Here is a 24056-nt window from a genome sequence, read left to right as displayed (position 1 = left end):
ACCACCCACTGGACCCAGTCTATACAGTACATCAGAATACCACCCACTGGACCCAGTCTATACAGTACATCAGAATACCACCCACTGGACCCAGTCTATACAGTACATCAGAATACCACCCAGTGAACCCAGTCTATACAGTACATCAGAATACCACCCAGTGGACCCAGTCTATACAGTACATCAGAATACCACCCACTGGACCCAGTCTATACAGTACATCAGAATACCATCCAGTGGACCCAGTCTATACAGTACATCAGAATACCACCCACTGAACCCAGTCTATAGTGGTACATCAGAATACCACCCACTGAACCCAGACTATAGTGGTACATCCAGTCAGAATACCACCCAGTGAACCCAGTCTATACAGTACATCAGAATACCACCCACTGGACCCAGTCTATAGTGGTACATCCAGTCAGAATACCACCCAGTGAACCCAGTCTATACAGAACATCAGAATACCATCCACTGAACCCAGTCTATACAGTACATCAGAATACCACCCACTGGACCCAGTCTATACAGTACATCAGAATACCACCCAGTGAACCCAGTCTATACAGTACATCAGAATACCACCCACTGGACCCAGTCTATACAGTACATCAGAATACCACCCACTGAACCCAGTCTATACAGTACATCAGAATACCACCCACTGGACCCAGTCTATAGTGGTACATCCAGTCAGAATACCACCCAGTGGACCCAGTCTATACAGTACATCAGAATACCACCCACTGGACCCAGTCTATACAGTACATCAGAATACCACCCACTGGACCCAGTCTATACAGAACATCAGAATACCACCCAGTGAACCCAGTCTATACAGAACATCAGAATACCACCCACTGGACCCAGTCTATACAGAACATCAGAATACCACCCAGTGAACCCAGTCTATACAGAACATCAGAATACCACCCACTGGACCCAGTCTATAGTGGTACATCCAGTCAGAATACCACCCACTGGACCCAGTCTATACAGTACATCAGAATACCACCCAGTGGACCCAGTCTATACAGTACATCAGAATAACACCCACTGGACCCAGTCTATACAGTACATCAGAATACCACCCACTGGACCCAGTCTATAGTGGTACATCCAGTCAGAATACCACCCAGTGGACCCAGTCTATACAGTACATCAGAATACCACCCACTGGACCCAGTCTATAGTGGTACATCCAGTCAGAATACCACCCAGTCGACCCAGTCTATAGTGGTACATCCAGTCAGAATACCACCCAGTGGACCCAGTCTATAGTGGTACATCCAGTCAGAATACCACCCAGTGAACCCAGTCTATACAGAACATCAGAATACCACCCACTGGACCCAGTCTATAGTGGTATATCCAGTCAGAATACCACCCAGTGGACCCAGTCTATAGTGGTATATCCAGTCAGAATACCACCCAGTGAACCCAGTCTATACAGAACATCAGAATACCACCCACTGGACCCAGTCTATAGTGGTATATCCAGTCAGAATACCACCCAGTGGACCCAGTCTATAGTGGTATATCCAGTCAGAATACCACCCAGTGAACCCAGTCTATACAGTACATCAGAATACCACCCAGTGGACCCAGTCTATACAGTACATCAGAATAACACCCACTGGACCCAGTCTATACAGAACATCAGAATACCACCCACTGGACCCAGTCTATACAGTACATCAGAATACCACCCAGTGAACCCAGACTATACAGAACATCAGAATACCACCCAGTGAACCCAGTCTATACAGAACATCAGAATACCACCCAGTGAACCCAGTCTATACAGTACATCAGAATACCACCCACTGGACCCAGTCTATACAGTACATCAGAATACCACCCAGTGAACCCAGACTATACAGAACATCAGAATACCACCCAGTGAACCCAGTCTATACAGAACATCAGAATACCACCCAGTGAACCCAGACTATACAGTACATCAGAATACCACCCAGTGAACCCAGTCTATAGTGGTACATCCAGTCAGAATACCACCCAGTGAACCCAGTCTATACAGAACATCAGAATACCACCCACTGGACCCAGTCTATACAGTACATCATAATACCACCCACTGGACCCAGTCTATAGTGGTACATCCAGTCAGAATACCACCCAGTGAACCCAGTCTATACAGTACATCAGAATACCACCCAGTGAACCCAGTCTATACAGAACATCAGAATACCACCCACTGGACCCAGTCTATACAGTACATCAGAATACCACCCACTGAACCCAGTCTATAGTGGTACATCCAGTCAGAATACCACCCACTGGACCCAGTCTATACAGTACATCAGAATACCACCCACTGAACCCAGTCTATACAGTACATCAGAATACCACCCAGTGGACCCAGTCTATACAGTACATCAGAATACCACCCACTGGACCCAGTCTATACAGTACATCAGAATACCACCCACTGGACCCAGTCTATACAGTACATCAGAATACCACCCACTGGACCCAGTCTATACAGTACATCAGAATACCACCCAGTGAACCCAGTCTATACAGTACATCAGAATACCACCCAGTGGACCCAGTCTATACAGTACATCAGAATACCACCCATTGGACCCAGTCTATACAGTACATCAGAATACCACCCACTGGACCCAGTCTATACAGTACATCAGAATACCACCCACTGGACCCAGTCTATACAGTACATCAGAATACCACCCACTGGACCCAGTCTATACAGTACATCAGAATACCATCCAGTGGACCCAGTCTATACAGTACATCAGAATACCACCCACTGAACCCAGTCTATAGTGGTACATCAGAATACCACCCACTGAACCCAGACTATAGTGGTACATCCAGTCAGAATACCACCCAGTGAACCCAGTCTATACAGTACATCAGAATACCACCCAGTGAACCCAGTCTATAGTGGTACATCCAGTCAGAATACCACCCAGTGAACCCAGTCTATACAGAACATCAGAATACCATCCACTGAACCCAGTCTATACAGTACATCAGAATACCACCCACTGGACCCAGTCTATACAGAACATCAGAATACCACCCAGTGAACCCAGTCTATACAGTACATCAGAATACCACCCACTGAACCCAGTCTATACAGTACATCAGAATACCACCCACTGGACCCAGTCTATACAGTACATCAGAATACCACCCACTGGACCCAGTCTATACAGTACATCAGAATACCACCCACTGGACCCAGTCTATACAGTACATCAGAATACCACCCACTGAACCCAGTCTATACAGTACATCAGAATACCACCCACTGGACCCAGTCTATACAGTACATCAGAATACCATCCACTGAACCCAGACTATACAGTACGTACGTCCAGGTGTCCCTGGTTGATCCTGTAGATGATCTGAAGGTGTCTGGGCAGCAGGGTCTCCAGCAGTCCAACGGGCCAGCGCTCCAGAGCCTCAGGAAGCACCGTGTGATTGGTGTACGCAAAGGTCCGCTTGGTGATGGCCCACGCCTGATAGGACAGAGCAATGGTTCTAATAGCACTGAATGACGTAGCCTGGTCACTTTAATAATGTTTACATACCGCTTTACTCATCTCATATGTATACACTGTATTCTATTCTACTGTATTTTAGTCAACGCCACTACGACATTGCTCGTCCAAATATTTATATATTTCTTAATTCCGTTATTTTACTTTTAGATGTGTGTGTATTGTTGTATATTGTTAGATATTACTGCACTGTTGGAGCTAGGAACACAAGCATTTCTCTACACCTGCAATAACATCTGCTAAATATGTGTATGTGACCAATAACATATGCTAAATACGTGTATGTGACCAATAACATCTGATAAATATGTGTATGTTGACCAATAACATCTGATAAATATGTGTATGTGACCAATAACATCTGATAAATATGTGTATGTTGACCAATAACATCTGATAAATATGTGTATGTGACCAATAACATCTGATAAATATGTGTATGTGACCAATAACATCTGCTAAATATGTGTATGTGACCAATAACATCTGCTAAATATGTGTATGTGACCAATAACATCTGATAAATATGTGTATGTGACCAATAACATCTGCTAAATATGTGTATGTGACCAATAACATCTGCTAAATATGTGTATGTGACCAATAACATCTGATAAATATGTGTATGTTGACCAATAACATCTGATAAATATGTGTATGTTGACCAATAACATTTGATTTGATGGCCGCAGATACAATAAATAATCTGTTTCATCCTCTCTAAACGCACCGTGTCCCAGTCGAGTTTCTCGATGTCCACAAAGACCCTCATGAGCTCTGGGATGGCCATGGCAGGATGAGTGTCATTCAGCTGGATGGCCACCTGTCAACACAATTTTAAATTTTTTATAACCAACTGTATTTTGTTGTTATTGTTAGGATTCAGTGGAGTCATGATAATCAATAAGTAACCTTCTCTGGGAAGCTGTCGAAGGAGACCGGGCCGACGGAGCCCTTCTTGGAGTTCTTGAAGCGTCGGACGATGTCCTGGAGGGTTGCAGCCACCACAAAGTACTCCTGCTTCAGCCGCAGCTCCTTCCCTTCAAAGAACTACAACAATGGAGGAGAGGAATCAAGAACTACAACAGTGGAGAAAGAGAGGAATCAAGAACTACAACAGTGGAGGAATCAAGAACTACAACAGTGGAGAAGGAGAGGAATCAAGAACTACAACAGTGGAGAAGGAGAGGAATCAAGAACTGCAACAGTGGAGAAGGAGAGGAATCAAGAACTACAACAGTGGAGGAATCAAGAACTACATCAATGGAGAAGGAGAGGAATCAAGAACTACAACAGTGGAGAAGGAGAGGAATCAAGAACTGCAACAGTGGAGAAGGAGAGGAATCAAGAACTACAACAGTGGAGGAATCAAGAACTACATCAATGGAGAAGGAGAGGAATCAAGAACTGCAACAGTGGAGAAGGAGAGGAATCAAGAACTACAACAGTGGAGAAGTAGAGGAATCAAGAACTGCAACAGTGGAGAAGGAGAGGAATCAAGAACTACAACAATGGAGAAGGAGAGGAATCAAGAACTACAACAGTGGAGGACTACAACGTTATAGTGCACTACTTTAGACCAGGGCCCATAGGGTAGTGCACTACTTTAGACCAGGGCCCATAGGGTAGTACACTACTTTAGACCAGGGCCCATAGGGTAGTGCACTACTTTAGACCAGGGCCCATAGGGTAGTGCACTACTTTAGACCAGGGCCCATAGGGTAGTGCACTACTTTAGACCAGGGCCCATAGGGTAGTGCACTACTTTAGACCAGGGCCCATAGGGGAAACATCCACAAATAGGAGGGGGAGAAAACAAGAGGTGCCAAGTGAGAATTAGAAACGACACACACAGAGAGAGACAGAGAGAGAGAGAGAGAGACAGACAGGCAGACAGGCAGACAGGCAGACAGACAGACAGACAGACAGAGAGACAGAGAGACAGAGAGACAGAGAGACAGAGAGACAGACAGAGAGAGGTCCCGTGGGGCTCAGTTGATAGAGCATAGCGTTTGCAACGCCAGGGTTGTGGGTTCAATTTCCACATCATGACGTGAGAATTGTGTGAAAGAAAACTAATAATATCTATGCATATGTATGCACTCAGTATTGTCAGTCGCTCTGGATAAGAGCGTCTGCTAAACGACGCGAGAGAGAGCAGGAGGGAGAGGAAATGGACTAACACCTACGTGGTCAATGTACCCATCTAGAACTTACGTTATCGTTGGGGTAAAGCACACGAGAAATATTCTCCGCCAGATTCCTGTCCAGAACAGCTTGGATGTAATCTCCAACATTGACTGAGGAGACATAGAATGACACACAGAAGTGATTTAACAGGGACCTTAATGGGAGAAGACACAGACGTGATTTAACAGGGACCTTAATGGGAGAAGACACAGAAGTGATTTAACAGGGACCTTAATGGGAGAAGACACAGGAGTGATTTAACAGGGACCTTAATGGGAGAAGACACAGAAGTGATTTAACAGGGACCTTAATAGGAGAAGACACAGAAGTGATTTAACAGGGACCTTAATAGGAGAAGACACAGAAGTGATTTACAGGACCTTAATGGGAGAAGACACAGAAGTGATTTAACAGGGACCTTAATAGGAGAAGACACAGAAGTGATTTAACAGGGACCTTAATAGGAGAAGACACAGAAGTGATTTACAGGACCTTAATGGGAGAAGACACAGAAGTGATTTAACAGGGACCTTAATGGGAGAAGACACAGAAGTGATTTAACAGGGACCTTAACAGGAGAAGACTTGTACATTTCTGTTTCTCAGGAGACGAAAGGGCTTCATATTATTCACTAGACTCACCAGTTCAATGCTGTCATCATTTAGGCCTGGATTTTAACTTGAGATGTCTGTGACTTCGTTTCCTCTGTAAAGCGTACATTGCCACAACCGCGTAATTTAGTTGACAGGTGACTAAAGTGCTTGCATCTCAAGCTAGCTCTGGTCCAGGGTGTTACATACAGCTCGCTAACACAGCCTTCTTCAAGCCGTTTGAGCAAGTCACACTAACACCATGGACCAGAGCTAGCTCTGAGTAGGCAGGGTTACACAGTCAAGTCATCCGCCTGGCCACTGTCATGACGTGGCCCTTTCTGGGTATAGAGGGTGGCATCCCCCTCTCTCTCCCTCCTACACCCAGGTTCTGTTATCTCAGGTTGTAAATTCCTGGAGGAGACTCTTTCCTCCTGGCCATGCAGTATGGAGAGAGAGAGTTTCACAGTAGAACAAAGGATCTTCTTCTACATCACAGAACTTGAGAACTGAACAATGTCCATGTTTTGGAGAATGTGTAAACGGTCGGTGGAGAATCCAGCTACAACCCGGTCCGTTTTGATTCATGTTTGTGACCTCATGAAAGACAATACAGCCACATTACCATAACTCTGTTTATACAGGTGCCTCCATTATGAGGTTTGCGTCTAATTATTGTATAAAATTAATGAGTAAAGATGAAACTATTTGTGAAATTATGTAATGTGATTTTAAACCGTAATGTGAGAGAATTGTATTCCCTTTAAAGTTTAAGTCATTGGCACGCCCCCATTTACACAGACATGGGAAAGCCCTTTTCTACTGTTCCGAATAAAACCCCCACCTGAAGAAATCCTCTTGAGACCATGCGTACCTCGATCACCGAGGGGGCGAAGGTTTGAGTAGAGACCACAAAAACCTCAGTATATCCTAAGGTTGTAATGGTTATTGAATTCCTAACCATATCACGTGGAGCATTGGCTACACGGCTGGAAATGGTTCAACTCTGACACTATCGATCCCTACAGAATAAGAGCAAATCTTAGATACTAATTACTAGTCTGCAGCTAGAAATTGTCAAACTGAGATGCGAGGACCGACAATCACCGATACAACTATTCTATAAGAACATTTCTGAATGGTACTCTGAAGTATCCATTCTAACCACGAGAGACTTCGTGGAAGCAGAGAGACGATCAGATGAACTTTCTAACAGAAAGACAGACGATTCCAACAGAGATCCCGACGACACACTGAGCGTAAATATATATTTTGATTGCAATTATTCCCGAATGAGTGAGCGTTCATGTGCAAAGGATTAGCATTTCAATTAATATAATTAGCAACTGTGTAGTGACTCTTGTCTTTCCCGCCCTTCTCAGTCCACACCCACTTCCCTTTGTCCACCAAGCCGTCATATCGGCTTAGACCACTAGGGAACCTCCCCTATCATTTCCTTGTAACCATATCTACTGTTTGTTTGTTTATCCATTTCTGTGATTATTTAGTTAGCTAATCATTTATTTACTAAGACAATTGGTGTGTGGATGATTCATAGTAAAGACTGGGTTCGTGCCGATAACCAACAATTTACGACGTTTGGAATGAGACTAATGTGAGGTAAAGAATAATTAATTAATGAGAAGACTAATTGATCAGATATTAAAATATCTGAAGAGTTATATTAGGAAAATTATAACTTTGTAATCTGAAGATTTTCCTTGGTGCCTCGACTTCCTAGTTAATTACATTTACATGATTAGTTTAATCACGTAATAATAATTACAGAGAATTGATTTGATAAAAATAACAGTCTTCAATTTAATGATGCCCAAGGACACGACAGCACTTACAGTCCATCAGGTTGAAGTCGTTGGGAGCTCTGGCAGACCACAGCCTCATGGTGTTGACTGTGTTGTTCATGTACCCAGGGATGGGCGTGTCATAAGGCATAGCAAGGACCACCTATAGAGGCAAGGCATGGGGGGAAAAGGGATTAAGATTAGGTTGAAGATTAAGATTAGGTTGAAGATTAAGATTAGGTTGAAGATTAAGATTAGGTTGAAGATTAGGTTGAAGATTAAGATTAAGATTAGGTTGAAGATTAGGTTGAAAATTAGGTTGAAAATTAAGATTAGGTTGAAAATTAGGTTGAAGATTAAGATTAGGTTGAAGATTAGGTTGAAGATTAAGATTAGGTTGAAGATTAAGATTAGGTTGAAGATTAAGATTAGGTTGAAGATTAAGATTAGGTTGAAGATTAGGTTGAAGATTAAGATTAGGTTGAAGATTAGGTTGAAGATTAAGATTAGTTGAAGATTAGGTTGATTAGGTTTAAAATAAAAAAGTAAGACTAATTTATCATCTTAAAACTTCCTTCCAAATAAGATTACGGGTAAATTCAAGACGATAAATTAATCAATACCAAGCCCAATAAAATTATAGATATGCAGGTACTGTACTTAGTGAGTCAACCTATGGGAAGAAATGGGAATACTTGAATTTAACATGATAAATATCAGTAACACTTTTACCAAGGTTGACTAATGACCAAAACAATCTTTTTAACACCAACAATGGCCCTTATTTGCCATCATACCTGTGTAGTGACCTTGTAATAACACAAGTGACAATGTAAGTATATTAGAAAATGCATCTCAAATCCCCATAGATACGCAGGTACTAAAGTGGTACAACTGAGCACTATTATCAGCATGTTACAAATTTAAAAAAGGTAGTATTCATTATCATAATTTTAAGTACCTGTGTATCCACCCATTTGGCCCCTTCCTTAGACTCCTCCACTCTGCCGTAGAAGTGCACCGGTAGCATGTACTCAGGGCGGGCCTTCTCCCAAGGGTTACCATGACGCAGCCAATCGTCTGCTTCTTCCACCTAGGAACAAGCCAATCACATGACAACATACTGTATAAGGGTTTTACAAGTGAATTTCAAAAAATCGAAGTGTGACTAAGCAAAACTTGAATGGGTCAATATGTTTATGAAACCATAGCCTGGTCTCAGATCAGTTTGTGTTCTTGCCAATTCCAGCGCTCATTGTCAAGCCAACGGCATGACAACACAAACAGAGTGGTACTCAGGCTAATATAGCCGTAGATGGTCCATGTACAGCAGTAGTAGTAGTAGTAAAGTACAGTGTGGTATAGCATAGTTACAGTACACATACAGGTAGACAGTACAGCATGGGTACATTACAGGTACAGTACATGATATAAGCCACCTCCAACGTTGTTTTAGAGAATTTGGCAGTACGTCCAACCGGCCTCACGACCGCAGACCACGTGTAACCATGACAACCCAGGACCTCCACATACGGCTTCTTCACTTGCGGGATCGTCTGAGACCAGCCACCCGACAGCTGATGAAACTGTGGGTTTGCACAACTGAAGAATTTCTGCACAAACTCTCAGGAACCGTCTTAGGGAAGCTCATCTGCGTGTTCGTCGTCCTCCCCAGGGTCTTGACCTGACTGCAGTTCAGCATTGTAACCGACTTCAGTGTGTAAATGCTCACCTTTGATGGCCACTGGCACGCTGGAGAAGTGCGGTCTTCATGGATGAATCCCGGTTTCAACTGTACCGGGCTGATGACAGACAGCGTGTATGGCGTTGTGAACAGAGTGCCCCACGGTGGCTGTGGGGTTATAGTACGGGCAGGCATAAGCTACGGACAATTGAACCCAATTGCATTTTTATCAAAGGCATGATAATGCATGGCCCCATGTTGCAAGGATCTGTACACAATTCCTGGAAGATGAAAATGTCTCAGTTCTTCCCTGGCCTACATACACACCAGACATGTCACCCAATGAGCATGTTTGGGATGCTCTGGATCGACGTGTACGACAGTGTGTCCAGTTCCCACCAATATCAAACAACTTGGCACAGCCAATGAAGAGGAGTGGGACAACATTCCACAATCAACAGCCTGATCAACTCTATATGAAGGAGATGTGTCACGCTGCATGAGGCAAATGGTCACACCAGATACTAACTGGTTTTCTGATCCACGCCCCTCCCTTTGTTTTAAGGTATCTGTGTCCAACAAGATGCACATCTGTATTCCCAGTCATGTGAAATCCACAGATTAGGGCCTAATGTATTTCATTTGACTGATTTCCTTATATGAACTGTAACTCAGTAAAATCATTGAAACTGCTGCATGTATTTTTTGCTCAGTGTAGTTCAACATCTGGTTTTGGTAGATTAAGTTGACAAAGTTTTCTCCTTCCCGAAACTGACCACTTAAATGACCCGCTTAAGAATTTTCTATACAGAAAAAAAACTAAATTAGCGCAGATGACTGTAATTTCATTCATATTTAAAGAGATAATCTCAAACTATGGCAATGAAGCCATTCATCTATTTCCCCAGACCATATATGGTATGTCCAACCGCAGACCACGTGTAACCACGCTAGCCCAGGACCTCCACTGCTAACCGTTCCTGTAGACGTTGTGCTAACGCTAGTTAGCATTGTCTAGTGAAACTACTGTACTTCCAACTTCATTCATACTGAAATGGTATCATGTTGCAGCTAGTAATATTAATTACACAATACATTTTCCCCCACACCAAATAAAACTATACTGAACAAAAAATACAAATGAACATATTTTACTGAGTTACAGTTTGTATAAAAGGAAATCAGTCAATTTAAATAAATTCATTCAAATCTATGGATTACACATGACTGGGCATAGACCTGCCCACTGGGGAGCCAGGCCCAACCAATCAGAATGAGTTTTTCCTCACAAAAGGGATTTATTACAGACAGAAATAATTCTGTTTCATCAGCTGTCTGGGTGGCTGGTCTCAGACGATCCCGCTGATGAAGAAGCCGGATGTGGAGGTCCTGGGCTGGCGTGGTTACATGTGGTCTGCGGTTAGACGTACTGCCAAATTCTCTAAAATGACGTTGGAGGTAGCTTATGGTAGATAGATGAACATTCAATTATCTGGCAACAGTTCTGGTGTACATTCCTGCAGTCAGCAGGCCAATTGCACGCTCCCTCAAAACTTGAGACATCTGTGGCATTGTGTTGTGTGACAAAACTGCACATTTTAAAAGTGGCCTTTTATTGTCCCCCCAGCACAAGGTGCACCTGTGTAATGATCATGGTGTGTAAACCAGCTTCTTGATATGCCACACCTGTCAGGTGGCTGGACAATCTTGGCAAAGGAGAAACGCTCACTAACAAGGATATAAAACACATTTGTTCACAAAATTTGAAATAAGCTTTTTGTACATATGGAATATTTCTGGGATATTTTATTTCAGCTCATGAACCAACACTTTACAGGACTTTTTTATTCAGCATTATAATAATAATAATAATTTGCAGACCCGTTTGCAAACCCCTGCTCTAGATGACTATACAAATACTACAGCTGAGCTTCTCATTCTAAAACGTTTCATCATTCAGTCAGTGTGATCTGACTGAATGATGGTCTATAGCCCCCCCCCCCCCCCCATCCCCCCCATCCCCCAAAATACAAAGTTCCCCACAGACATGACCTGCTGCTATTATGACACAAATTGAAATATCTTTCATGTACGCTTTTTTACTTCAGAATAAAAATAAAACACAATAGGCCATATATAATTGTTTTGAACACATTTGTCATATATATATATATAAATCAGTGGGGGTCCCCTGGGCAGCCGGGGTTCATTTACATTGAAATCCACCCCTGTCACACTGATGCAATCCAGGCTGGAGCCACAGAGGAAGGCCGTTTGTCGTCACACTGTTGCAGACCTGGAATCTTTCAAAATACATTTTGGCGTTTGCTCTAATCTGACTGGACTCTTAGGTGCCCAGGTGGGCAGGATTATTCTATTGGTTCTACATTTACATTTAAGTCATTTAGCAGACGCTCTTATCCAGAGCGACTTACAAAATACTGCACCAAGCAAGCCCAGATAAAGTATTAGAAATGATTTCGAATAGTAGTTGAACCCAGGTGTGCGGTGTTGGTCAATCATTAAACAGGAAGAGGTTGCTGTCTTCTTCGCTCTCTGTTGAAATGGTGAAACACTAGCTTGTATCCCAAATAGCACCCTATTTCCTATATAGTGCACATCTTTTGAACAGAGCCCTACGTCCCCTGGTCCAAAGTAGTACACTACATAGGGAATAGGGTGCCATTTGGGACCCAGTTGCGATAGCCTTCTCAACCCCCTGAGCCAACCAATCGACTAACGTGTTGTTGCCCCTTGTTTGATTCTGATAACAACCTACAGTACATACACACCGGAGGGTTTTTTGCCCTTTTGAATTTGGGCTGTGTGTTTGCAGTGCAATGCACTTTTGAACGCTGAACTAGATTGTATTGATTATTCATTGACTGAAGTGGAGCGAGGCACGAAACATGTTCTGTACATACCGAATAGGGTTGGAGAAGTTAGCCTCTACTGCAAAGAATGAAATCCTTGTGGTTTGTCATTGTTAAAATGAGCTTATATATATATATATATATATATATATATATATATATATATATATATATATATACTTTAGGGGGGGTATATATATATAGGTTTCTAATAGGGTAAGACAGTTTAAATAAGCTCATGAGGCATTTATAAATTATATATCCAAGAATCAAAATGATACATCTCAATAATTTTGTCAAAAAACCTGGATGTACCAATCCCAGACTGCCCCTTTAAAATGCAGCAGATGAATGCAGAGAAGTATTGTTACCTGCCAACCGTTCTTGATCTTCTGATTGAAGATCCCATACTCATAACGGATGCCATAACCGTACGCTGCCAAACCCAGGGTGGCCATCGAGTCCAGGAAACATGCTAGTCAGGGGATTGAAATTAATTACTAGTCAACGGGTCAAAAATACTAACCGATGAAGTATAAAGATACAGTGGACGCAAAGAAAACCTGTAGGGTGTAAAGTATGGAGTAAGGGGGGGTAGGGTACGGTGTAGGGAGGGGGGGGTAAGGTACGGTGTAGGGGGGTAAAGTATGGAGTAAAGTATGGAGAAGGGGGGTAAAGTACAGTGTAGGGGGGGTAAAGTATGGTGTAGGGGGGGTAAAGTATGGTGTAGGGGGGGTAAAGTACATTGTAGGGGGGGTGAAGTACATTGTAGGGGGGGTAAAGTACAGTGTAGGGGGGGGGTAAAGTATGGTGTGAGGGGGGGTAAAGTATGGTGTGAGGGGGGGTAAAGTATGGTGTGAGGGGGGGTAGGAAGGAAACATGCTAGTCAGGGGATTGAAATTAATTACTAGTCAACGGGTCAAAAATACTAACTGATGAAGTATAAAGATACAGTGGACGCAAAGAAAACCTGTAGGGTGTAAAGTACGGTGTTGGGGGGGTAAAGTACGGTGTAGGGGGGGTAAAGTACGGTGTAGGGGGGGTTAAAGTACGGCGTAGGGGGGGTTAAAGTACGGCGTAAGTATGGCTTAGGGGGGTAAAGTATGGCGTGAAGTTTGGTGTAAATTATGGTGTAAAGTATGGCGTAGTATTTCTTAGTATCTGCTCTGGAATATTCCTATGAAGGTTAGTTATAGCGACTATAGGAGTTGGCTCTATAGAACAAACAAATCTGGGACCAGGCTACAGGGAGGTTGTCATTTGCTTTGTTTGTGGCATAAAGATCTGTTCTCATGTCAAAAAAAGGCTGCGTTTACACAGGGAGCCCAATTCTGATCTTTTCCCACTAAGTGGTCTTTTAACCAAATCAGACCAGCACTTTTTTTGGGAGATTTGAGCTTCCTGTGTAAACGGAGCCAAACTATAACAAAATGAAGTGTAATAAAGTGTGTCTGTGGTGCAGCCAACCAAACAGCCTCTTACGGTTGGGTAAACTTCCTGTTTTGGCCAGCCAACAACAGCCTCATAGTGTTAGGTAAACTTCCTGTTCTGGCTTGCAGACAGGAGAGGCTAGCTGTAGTTTTCCACCCGATGACAACCCACTGTATTCTGTACTACACTGTGTGACTACATTAAATAGAACCCTGTAGCCCGGTCCCCAGTTCCATTGGTTCCGTGTAGACAACTTCTTTGGTCATGAACCACCATAGAAGTTAGCAAGTACACACACACCTAACACTTGGTCCGTACTGTACCTGCCAGTCTGCCCAAGCCTCCGTTCCCCAGCCCTGCATCTTCCTCCATCTCTTCCAGGTCCTCCATGTCCAAACCCAGCTACACAAGCAAACAGAGACTTTAAAAATAACAAACTCTATTCAACTTGTTCAAGCAATACAAAAAGGGGACAGACCCATATTAGTGTTTAATAGTGTATGAGCTGATGAATCACATCACCATGCTTAACCTGCGTGACCAAGGTGTGTTAATCATGCTTAACCTGCGTGACCAAGGTGTGTTAATCATGCTTAACCTGCGTGACCAAGGTGTGTTAATCATGCTTAACCTGCGTGACCAAGGTGTGTTAATCATGCTTAACCTGCGTGACCAAGGTGTGTTAATCATGCTTAACCTGCGTGACCAAGGTGTGTTAATCATGCTTAACCTGCGTGACCAAGGTGTGTTAATCATGCTTAACCTGCGTGACCAAGGTGGGTTAATCATGCTTAACCTGCGTGACCAAGGTGTGTTAATCATGCTTAACCTGCGTGACCAAGGTGTGTTAATCATGCTTAACCTGCGTGACCAAGGTGGGTTAATCATGCTTAACCTGCGTGACCAAGGTGGGTTAATCATGCTTAACCTGCGTGACCAAGGTGTGTTAATCATGCTTAACCTGCGTGACCAAGGTGGGTTAATCATGCTTAACCTGCGTGACCAAGGTGGGTTAATCATGCTTAACCTGCGTGACCAAGGTGGGTTAATCATGCTTAACCTGCATGACCAAGGTGTGTTAATCATGCTTAACCTGCGTGACCAAGGTGGGTTAATCATGCTTTCACAGTTGAGAAATTGTGTCTCTTGTAACAGTATTGGTTAAGTCTCTAGGCTCCAGTGGTTCCTGCCTGTAGACATGCCATTGGTGTGCTCCAGACGTCCTCTCAGTCCTGTCTCACCTGGTAGATGGCCTCGTCACAGGCGTTCTGCAGCCCCAGGTTAATCATGGTGTTCTGGAGGGTTCTGCCCATGTAGAACTCCAGGGAGAGGTAGTACACCCGCTAGACAAGGGGAACAGGGTGGCAGACCATAATCAAAAAAAAAAAATCCCTACTCCAGCATTCCAAATAGAAAACGTTGTGCATGAAAAATAAACGAGAGAGAGTTTGTATTGAACAAAGTCAGGTATGTCACTCCCAGCTTTAGTTCCGTTCTCCGTTTGCTTCCTAGGAAGGAAAAATCCTTTTCATTATGATGTAAAAGTCAAAACTGATCCGAGATCAGCCCTCCTACTCTCAGATTCTTCCGGAATACAACCAGGCCATTGAAACTATGATTTCACGAGAGGCCTACAGCTTCACGGTAAGGCTAAATATAGTCTTTATCACAATGTAGCTCTCCTTCCTCCCAAAATGGACAGTTGTTGAACTCCCGTCACTAAATTGAAAAAGGAAAATGACTGGTATAAGAAATAAATGGTGGAAACGCCCACTAATCTATGGTCTCCACCAATCCACTGCTATTAGATTTGTAGAAAGTAGGTTACATTTCATGGAGGAAGGAGATATTATTGGGAAGCAAATTGATGGTGATAATGATGACGAGGAGCAGCAGACGGAGACGTTTAATAAAAGGGGGGCAGGGCTGTGACTAGTGATGGGCATTCAGAGTCTTTCCGGGTAGCCACAGTATTTGGCTCCGTTCCCATAAAAAAAAAGAGCCGCATAAATTGGGTCCCAAACAGCTCTTTATTCAAAACTCTTGAAAAATGTTTGAAATTGCAAATTTCAAATGTAATCCAAAAACGTAGGGTACCATGTCAGATCGTAATATGCATGTTCAAATACATATTTACCTAACCCTACATTTTTTGGGGGGGGGGGGGGGGGGGCGCAGTGCAAAAATGAGCGTGGACCGGATCGATATCTCTCCACTATTTATTTATTTTTTGCAGTAAGGATTCAACATATTCAGATAATTATTTTGTCATTTATTAGCAGGTAATCGTTGTTTGAAGCTCAACAAAGTAGTTAGTAGACGCAGTATGCAAATCAGGGAACCAAATACGATTCGGTTCCCAAAGTTCACCAAAAAAAGCAGTTGGTTCGCGAACGACTCATCACTAGCTAATACTGGACCAGATAAGGACAGTACAAGACAGACAGGTAAAGCCAGGATAAATTATCCAAACAAAAGTACAGCATGATATTTGGCAAAGTCAACCACTTTGAAACGACTTTACCTTGGGATCGGTCTCATAGTAGAACTGCTGGGTTCTGATCCATCTTCCCACCAGGTGATCTCGAACCGTGTGCGCTAGGGCGAAGTAATAATCCCGCGGCGTCGCTACGTTCCTGTCTTTGACCAAAGTGAAATGAAGATGTCGGTTAAAACCTTTCTTCAACTCGGCGACGTTCTCCACCCCGACAATTCCTCTGATACTGATCTGTTTACGCTTCTCCTGGTCAGTGAGAGGTGCCGCCATGCTGCTGAACAAAACGGCTGCTGACAGTCTTTCAATTTCAACTCAAAAGTGGAGAAACTAAGTTTAGGTAGTTGCTTTTCTGTGGCGTGAGTCTCCTCCTCTCTATCCTCTTTAATGTGCATGGAGGCGGAGGTGTGACGTTTCCCAACCTCTCAACCTCTGGCAGATGAGTGCAGAGAAAAATATTGGAAAAATGTTTTTGGACACTTATCATTTTATTGAATATTCACAGATACAGAAAACACCAAGAGAGATCATTAATAATAGCAACAATTCCAAATATAGTAATAACAATAATCATAACAATAGCAACATTTGTCTTTATTGACATATAAGTAAACAGACTATATGTAAAGTATAATCAATGTTTAAGGACATTGGACCTTTTGTATAATCCGCCAAGCAGAGCATACATTTTTATCACTTTAGATTTCAGACGCACATTGCTTAAGCGCACATTATATACATTGAGAGAACTGCCTACTTGTATGTCGCCCAGCGACCGTATATGTACATTCTAGAATGCTAAAATATGCTAAATTAGGAGAGTAAAGAAAGGTTGTCTTGAGGGACTGTCAGGGCGAATTTCCTTTTTTAATACCACCACTGTCCACGGGGGTTTCTGCGCTCAAACTTGTATTTCATTCAACTTCATCTTCTTGGGTAGGCACCTTAAATGACTTAAATGATCAGACAACTTGGTCTATACAGCTGGTTTAAAGAAACTACAATGACTATGGATGAATTATACCAATAGTTCAACATCAACCTTCCAGTACCGATAGTATCTACACATTTGTATTTGGTTGAATCTAATATAAATTCAGTCTCCAAATTGCATAAAAAACTAGTTTACAAAAGAATGATAATTTAATTTGTATACTGGAATAGTTATATAACATTGGGATAATGACCATCTTTGTCTTAATTTGGCCTAGATCAGAGATGACCCTCCCCCTCTCTGTGCCCAACCCCTCCTCGCTCTCTCTGTCCCCCCCCCACTCTCTGTCTTCCTCCCCCTCTCTCTGTCTCCCTCCCTCTCTCTGTCTCCCTCCCCCTCTCATCTGTCTCCCTCCCCCCTCTCTCTGTCTCCCTCCCCCCTCTCTCTGTCTCCCTCCCCCCTCTCTCTGTCTCCCTCCCCCCTCTCTCTGTCTCCCTCCCCCTCTCTCTATCTCTCTCTCTGTCTCCCCCCCTCTCTCTGTCTCCCTCCCCCATCTCTCTGTCAATTCAATTCAAGGGGCTTTATTGGCATGGGAAACATGTGTTAACATTGCCATCTCTCTGTCTCAGTCCCCCTCCGCCTACCTGTCCGTCCCCCTCCGTCTACCCGTTACTCGCTCTCTTCCTCTTACACACACACACACACACACACACACACACACACACACACACACACACACACACACACACACACACACACACACACACACACACACACACACACACACACACACACACACACACACACGTCCAGTGCCCTCCTCAGTGCTGGGCCTGTGTAGATATTTTTTGGGCAGTGTGGGAAAGAGTCTGTCTGGTAGTCTCCATAATGACTCAACAAAGAGGCAACAAAACAACTACATGTTTAGAGAGTTGGCAATGGCATTAATGAGTTCCAGGGTGAAATGTCCTCTCGATACAGATCTAGGATCATCTTCCTCTCCTCCAATCCACAACCTTAACCAACCATGAGGAATATGCAAAACTGACCCAAGATCAGGATCTAGGGGAAAACTTCAATCCTGTCTAAGAGCTCTACTCTAATTGTCCGTAGAGCTCAGAGACAGGATTGTGTCGAGGCACAGATCTGGGGAAGGGTACCAAAAAAATGTCTGCAGCACTGAAGGTCCCCAAGAACACAGTGGCCTCCATCATTGTTAAATGGAAGAAGTTTGGAACCACCAAGACTCTTCCTAGAGCTGGCCGCTCAGCCAAACTGAGCAATCGGTTGGAGAATGGCCTTGGTCAGGGAGGTGACCAAGAACCCGATGGTCACTCTGACAGAGCTCCAGAGTTCCTCTGTGGAGATGGGAGAAACTTCCAGAAGGACAACCATCTCTGCAACACTCTACCAATCAGGCCTTTAGAGTGGCCAGATGGAAGCCACTCCTCAGTAAAAGGCACATGACAGCCTGCATGGAGTTTGCCAAAAGGCACCTAAAAGACTCTCAAACCATGAGAAACAAGATTATCTGGTCTGATGAAACCAATATTGAACTCTTTGGCCTGAATGCCAAGAGTCACGTCTGGAGGAAACCTGGCCCCACCCTGACGGTGAAGCATGGTGGTGGCAGCATCATGCTTTGGGGATGTTTTTCAGCGGCAGGGACTGGGAAACTAGTCAGGATAGAGGGAAAGATTTTCTAAAAACCTGTTTTTGCTTTGTCATTATGGGGTATTGTGATGTCATTATGGGGTATTGTGATGTCATTATGGGGTATTGTGATGTCATTATGGGGTATTGTGATGTCATTATGGGGTATTGTGATGTCATTATGGGGTATTGTGTGTTGATTAATGAGGGGAAAAACTATTTCATCCATTTTATAATAACAAAATGTGGAAAAAGTGAAGGGGTCTGAATACCTTCCGAATGCACTGTATCTCCATAGCTCCTACCAACACCCCAAATATATCTCCATAGCTCCTACCAACACCCCAAATATATCTCCATAGCTCCTACCAACACCCCAAATATATCTCCATAGCTCCTACCAACACCCCAAATATATCTCCATAGCTCCTACCAACACCCCAAATATATCACCATAGCTCCTACCAACACCCCAAATATATCACCATAGCTCCTACCAACACCCCAAATATATCACCATAGCTCCTACCAACACCCCAAATATATCACCATAGCTCCTACCAACACCCCAAATATATCTCCATAGCTCCTACCAACACCCCAAATATATCACCATAGCTCCTACCAACACCCCAAATATATCTCCATAGCTCCTACCAACACCCCAAATATATCTCCATAGCTCCTACCAACACCCCAAATATATCACCATAGCTCCTACCAACACCCCAAATAACCAACACCCCAAATATATCACCATAGCTCCTACCAACACCCCAAATATATCACCATAGCGCCTACCAACACCCCAAATATATCACCATAGCTCCTACCAACACCCCAAATATATCACGATAGCTCCTACCAACACCCCAAATATATCTCCATAGCTCCTACCAACACCCCAAATATATCACCATAGCTCCCACCAACACCCCAAATATATCTCCATAGCTCCTACCAACACCCCAAATATATCTCCATAGCTCCTACCAACACCCCAAATAACCAACACCCCAAATATATCACCATAGCTCCTACCAACACCCCAAATATATCACCATAGCTCCTACCAACACCCCAAATATATCACCATAGCTCCTACCAACACCCCAAATATATCACCATAGCTCCTACCAACACCCCAAATATATCTCCATAGCTCCTACCAACACCCCAAATATATCTCCATAGCTCATACCAACACCCCAAATATATCACCATAGCTCCTAACAACACCCCAAATATATCACCATAGCTCCTACCAACACCCCAAATATATCACCATAGCTCCTACCAACACCCCAAATATATCTCCATAGCTCCTACCAACACCCCAAATATATCTCCATAGCTCCTACCAACACCCCAAATATATCACCATAGCTCCTACCAACACCCCAAATATATCACCATAGCTCCTACCAACACCCCAAATATATCTCCATAGCTCCTACCAACACCCCAAATATATCTCCATAGCTCCTACCACCACCCCAAATAACCAACACCCCAAATATATCTCCATAGCTCCCACCAACACCCCAAATATATCACCATAGCTCCTACCAACACCCCAAATATATCACCATAGCTCCTACCAACACCCCAAATATATCCCCATAGCTCCTACCAACACCCCAAATAACCAACACCCCAAATAACCATCCGTTGGAAGATGGGTGATGACCATCCAAATCACCCAGTAGAGTGCTATGTTTGATTCCTAATGACATCAAATAAATGAATACGCTTACACAAAGGATGCCTCAAGACATACATCCTCTGTAGTTGGCCCATTTGAAAGGGTTTTTAAAGGGGTTTGAATGGATTTTAAAGGGATTTTTAAAGGGATTTTAAATAGATTTTAAATGGATTTTAAAGGGATTTGAAGGGATTTTAAAGGGATTTTGAATGGATTTTAAAGGGATTTTGAATGGATTTTAAAGGGATAATTTCAGGGTGAATGTCAAGTGTCACTGATCTCACTGCCTGTGTCCCAAATGGCACCCAATTCGCTATATAGTTCACTACTTTTGACGAGAGACCTATGGGCCCAGGTCAAATGTAGTGCCCTAAATAGGGAACTGGGTGCCATATTTGGGACACAGGAGTTGTGTGCTGAACTAAACACTACAGTAGGTCTAGAGTTGTTCGAGACTTGTTCTAGAGTTGTTTGAGACTTGTTCTAGAGTTGCTCTAGGTGAAAAGACTACCATGAAGGTTGAACAAGAGGTAGCATCCTGTCTTTTTTTCTGAAGGTTTTGTAGCCCATCAACCACTAGCGCTAGCCTGGGTACCAGTCTGATTGTGCTATCATTCTACTTCTTGCCACTCCCTGTCAACAGTCCTGCTTGTAGACAACCAGGAAACAGTCCTGCTTGTAGAAAACCAGGAAACAGCCCTGCTTGTAGACAACCAGGAAACAGTCCTGCTTGTAGACAACCAGGAAACAGTCCTGCTTGTTAGACAACCAGGAAACAGCCCTGCTTGTAGACAACCAGGAAACAGTCCTGCTTGTAGACAACCAGGAAACAGCCCTGCTTGTAGACAACCAGGAAACAGTCCTGCTTGTTAGACAACCAGGAAACAGCCCTGCTTGTAGACAACCAGGAAACAGTCCTGCTTGTTAGACAACCAGGAAACAGTCCTGCTTGTAGACAACCAGGAAACAGCCCTGCGTGTAGACAACCAGGAAACAGCCCTGCTTGTAGACAACCAGGAAACAGTCCTGCTTGTTAGACAACCAAGAAACAGTCCTGCTTGTAGACAACCAGGAAACAGCCCTGCTTGTAGACAACCAGGAAACAGCCCTGCTTGTAGACAACCAGGAAACAGTCCTGCTTGTTAGACAACCAGGAAACAGTCCTGCTTGTTAGACAACCAGGAAACAGTCCTGCTTGTAGACAACCAGGAAACAGTCCTGCTTGTAGATAGCTAATACTTTCACTTCATGGGATATTCTATTCATCATTAATTAACATATGCATTAATTAATTCATATTAGGTAAAAACATAAAAAAAGGAACAACAATGTTAAGTGAATAATCCACAAACAAAGATACTCTCTGTCTAAACATCAATAATCAATCCATCTATACAATCTCCTTCACATAAAGAGTATTTTCAAGAACAATAGTACAAAAACGATGAAGTTCCCCTTTAGTCCTATGTCTTAGATAAGGGGTTCTCAAATTCATAAATCAGAACACAACTCGAGTGAGATTGAAATAGCATACAAGGACTTCTACTATGACTTTGGCAGTGCGTGGCCGGACCAAGTCTTTGGCCCCCCGGGGAAGGAACGTTTTAAAGAGCCGTCTCTCGGCAACGACAAAATGTTGCCGAATATCCTGCAATTCTACTCATTTTTGCCACGAGGCAGAAAGAAATCATTGCCATTTTAAAGCTTAAATTACAGTGCATTTATGTTTGTAAAAACAATATTTTGGGGGTATTGAGTTGAAAAATGTACAATTGGTGGAGTACTGTAGATACCAATATCCCTGTAAGCCTCCCAGGCACAGGGTTGAGAACCGAAAAGTGTAGATTAATAAAATTACATTGTATTTTATTGTATTACACTCTTCCACGGATCCCTTCGCCCCAAAATTATTTTAATCTGTTGTTGATAGTAATATTGACTATATGTGGGAAAAAGTATGTGGACACCCCTTCAATTTAGTGGATTCGGCTATTTCAGCCACACCCGTTTGCTGACAGGTGTATAAAATCAAGCACACAGCCATGCAATCTCCATAGACAAACATTGGCAATAGAATGGCCCGTACTGAAGAGCTCAGTGACTTTCAACGTGGCACCGTCATAGGATGCAACCTTTCCAACAAGTCAGTTGGTCAGAATTCTGCCCTGCTAGAGCTGCCCCGGTCAACTGTAAGTGCTGTTATCTTGAAGTGGAAACGTCCAGGAGCAACAACGGCTCAGCCGCGAAGTGGTAGGCCACACAAGCTCACAGAACGGGACAGCCGTGTTTTTCATGGTTCGGGCTAGGTCCCTTAGTTCTAGTGAAGGGAAATCTTAATGCTACTGCATACAATGACATTCTAGACGATTCTGTGCTTCCAACTTTGTGGCAATAGTTTGGGGAAGGCCCTTTCCTGTTTCAGCATGACAATGCCCCCGTGCACAAAGCGAGGTCCGTACAGAAATGGTTTGTCGAGATCGGTGTGGAAGAACTTGACTGGCCTGCACAGAGCCCTGACCTCAACCCCATCGAACACCTTTGGGATTAATTAGAACGCCGACTGCGAGCCAGGCCTAATCACCCAACATCAGTCCTCAACCTCACTAATGCTCTTGTGGCTGAATGGAAGCAAATCCCCACAGCAATGTTTCATAATCTAGAGGAAAGCCTTCCCAGAAGAGTAGAGGCTGTTATAGCAGGAAAGGGGGAACCAATTCCATATTAATGCCCATGATTTTGGAATGAGATATTTGACGAGTAGGTGTCCACATACTTTTGGTCATGAAGTGTATATATTGAGATCTGACAACAGATACCCTACAGTACCTCTGCGGACCCCACTTTGAGAACCCCTGCCCTAGTTAGTGCACTACTTTTGACCAGAGCCCTATGGCCACTGGTGTAAAGTAGTTCACTCTGTAGGGAATAGGGTGCTATATGGGACGCTAGGATTCGGTCCTCTACAGGAAGAGCATTAGCTGAGTTGCAGTAGCACCTTATTCAGAACAGAACAATGTCGGAGTGAAACCATCCAGCGTTATAAAAACGTGTTCTTAAACTGACTTGTCTAGTTAAATAAAGGTTCAATAAAAAATATAAATACATTATCACCAACACCACCCCAACCACCACCACCTCCACCT

At 43.4% G+C, this 24056-nt stretch overlaps 1 protein-coding gene across 2 annotated transcripts in view; it reads right to left on the bottom strand.

Moving 5' to 3' along the window:
- LOC129813247 (glycogen phosphorylase, liver form) overlaps window positions 1-16999 on the bottom strand; it is a 33056-nt gene extending 16057 nt beyond the window's left edge. Inside the window, exons 1-10 of one of the 2 annotated variants that reach the window (XR_008753134.1) lie at window positions 16652-16999; window positions 15369-15470; window positions 14451-14529; window positions 13068-13171; window positions 9101-9232; window positions 8191-8302; window positions 5775-5857; window positions 4470-4607; window positions 4288-4380; window positions 3369-3515 (exon numbers count right to left, since the gene is read on the bottom strand). Coding sequence is in view for 1 of the 2 variants with exons in the window: in XM_055865546.1 (XP_055721521.1) it covers window positions 3369-3515; window positions 4288-4380; window positions 4470-4607; window positions 5775-5857; window positions 8191-8302; window positions 9101-9232; window positions 13068-13171; window positions 14451-14529; window positions 15369-15470; window positions 16652-16894 (1233 nt within the window). In the remaining variant the exon portion in view is untranslated. The remainder of the gene's footprint in view (window positions 1-3368; window positions 3516-4287; window positions 4381-4469; window positions 4608-5774; window positions 5858-8190; window positions 8303-9100; window positions 9233-13067; window positions 13172-14450; window positions 14530-15368; window positions 15471-16651) is intronic. The other variant, XM_055865546.1, reaches the window with a different exon arrangement.
- Between the last annotated feature and the right edge of the window lie 7057 nt (window positions 17000-24056).

The sequence above is a fragment of the Salvelinus fontinalis genome, chromosome 16, assembly GCF_029448725.1.
Source record: "Salvelinus fontinalis isolate EN_2023a chromosome 16, ASM2944872v1, whole genome shotgun sequence".
NCBI lineage: Eukaryota > Metazoa > Chordata > Actinopteri > Salmoniformes > Salmonidae > Salvelinus > Salvelinus fontinalis.
The sequence above is the reverse complement of the archived record's forward strand: the minus strand, read 5'-3'. Positions and strand labels throughout refer to the sequence as shown.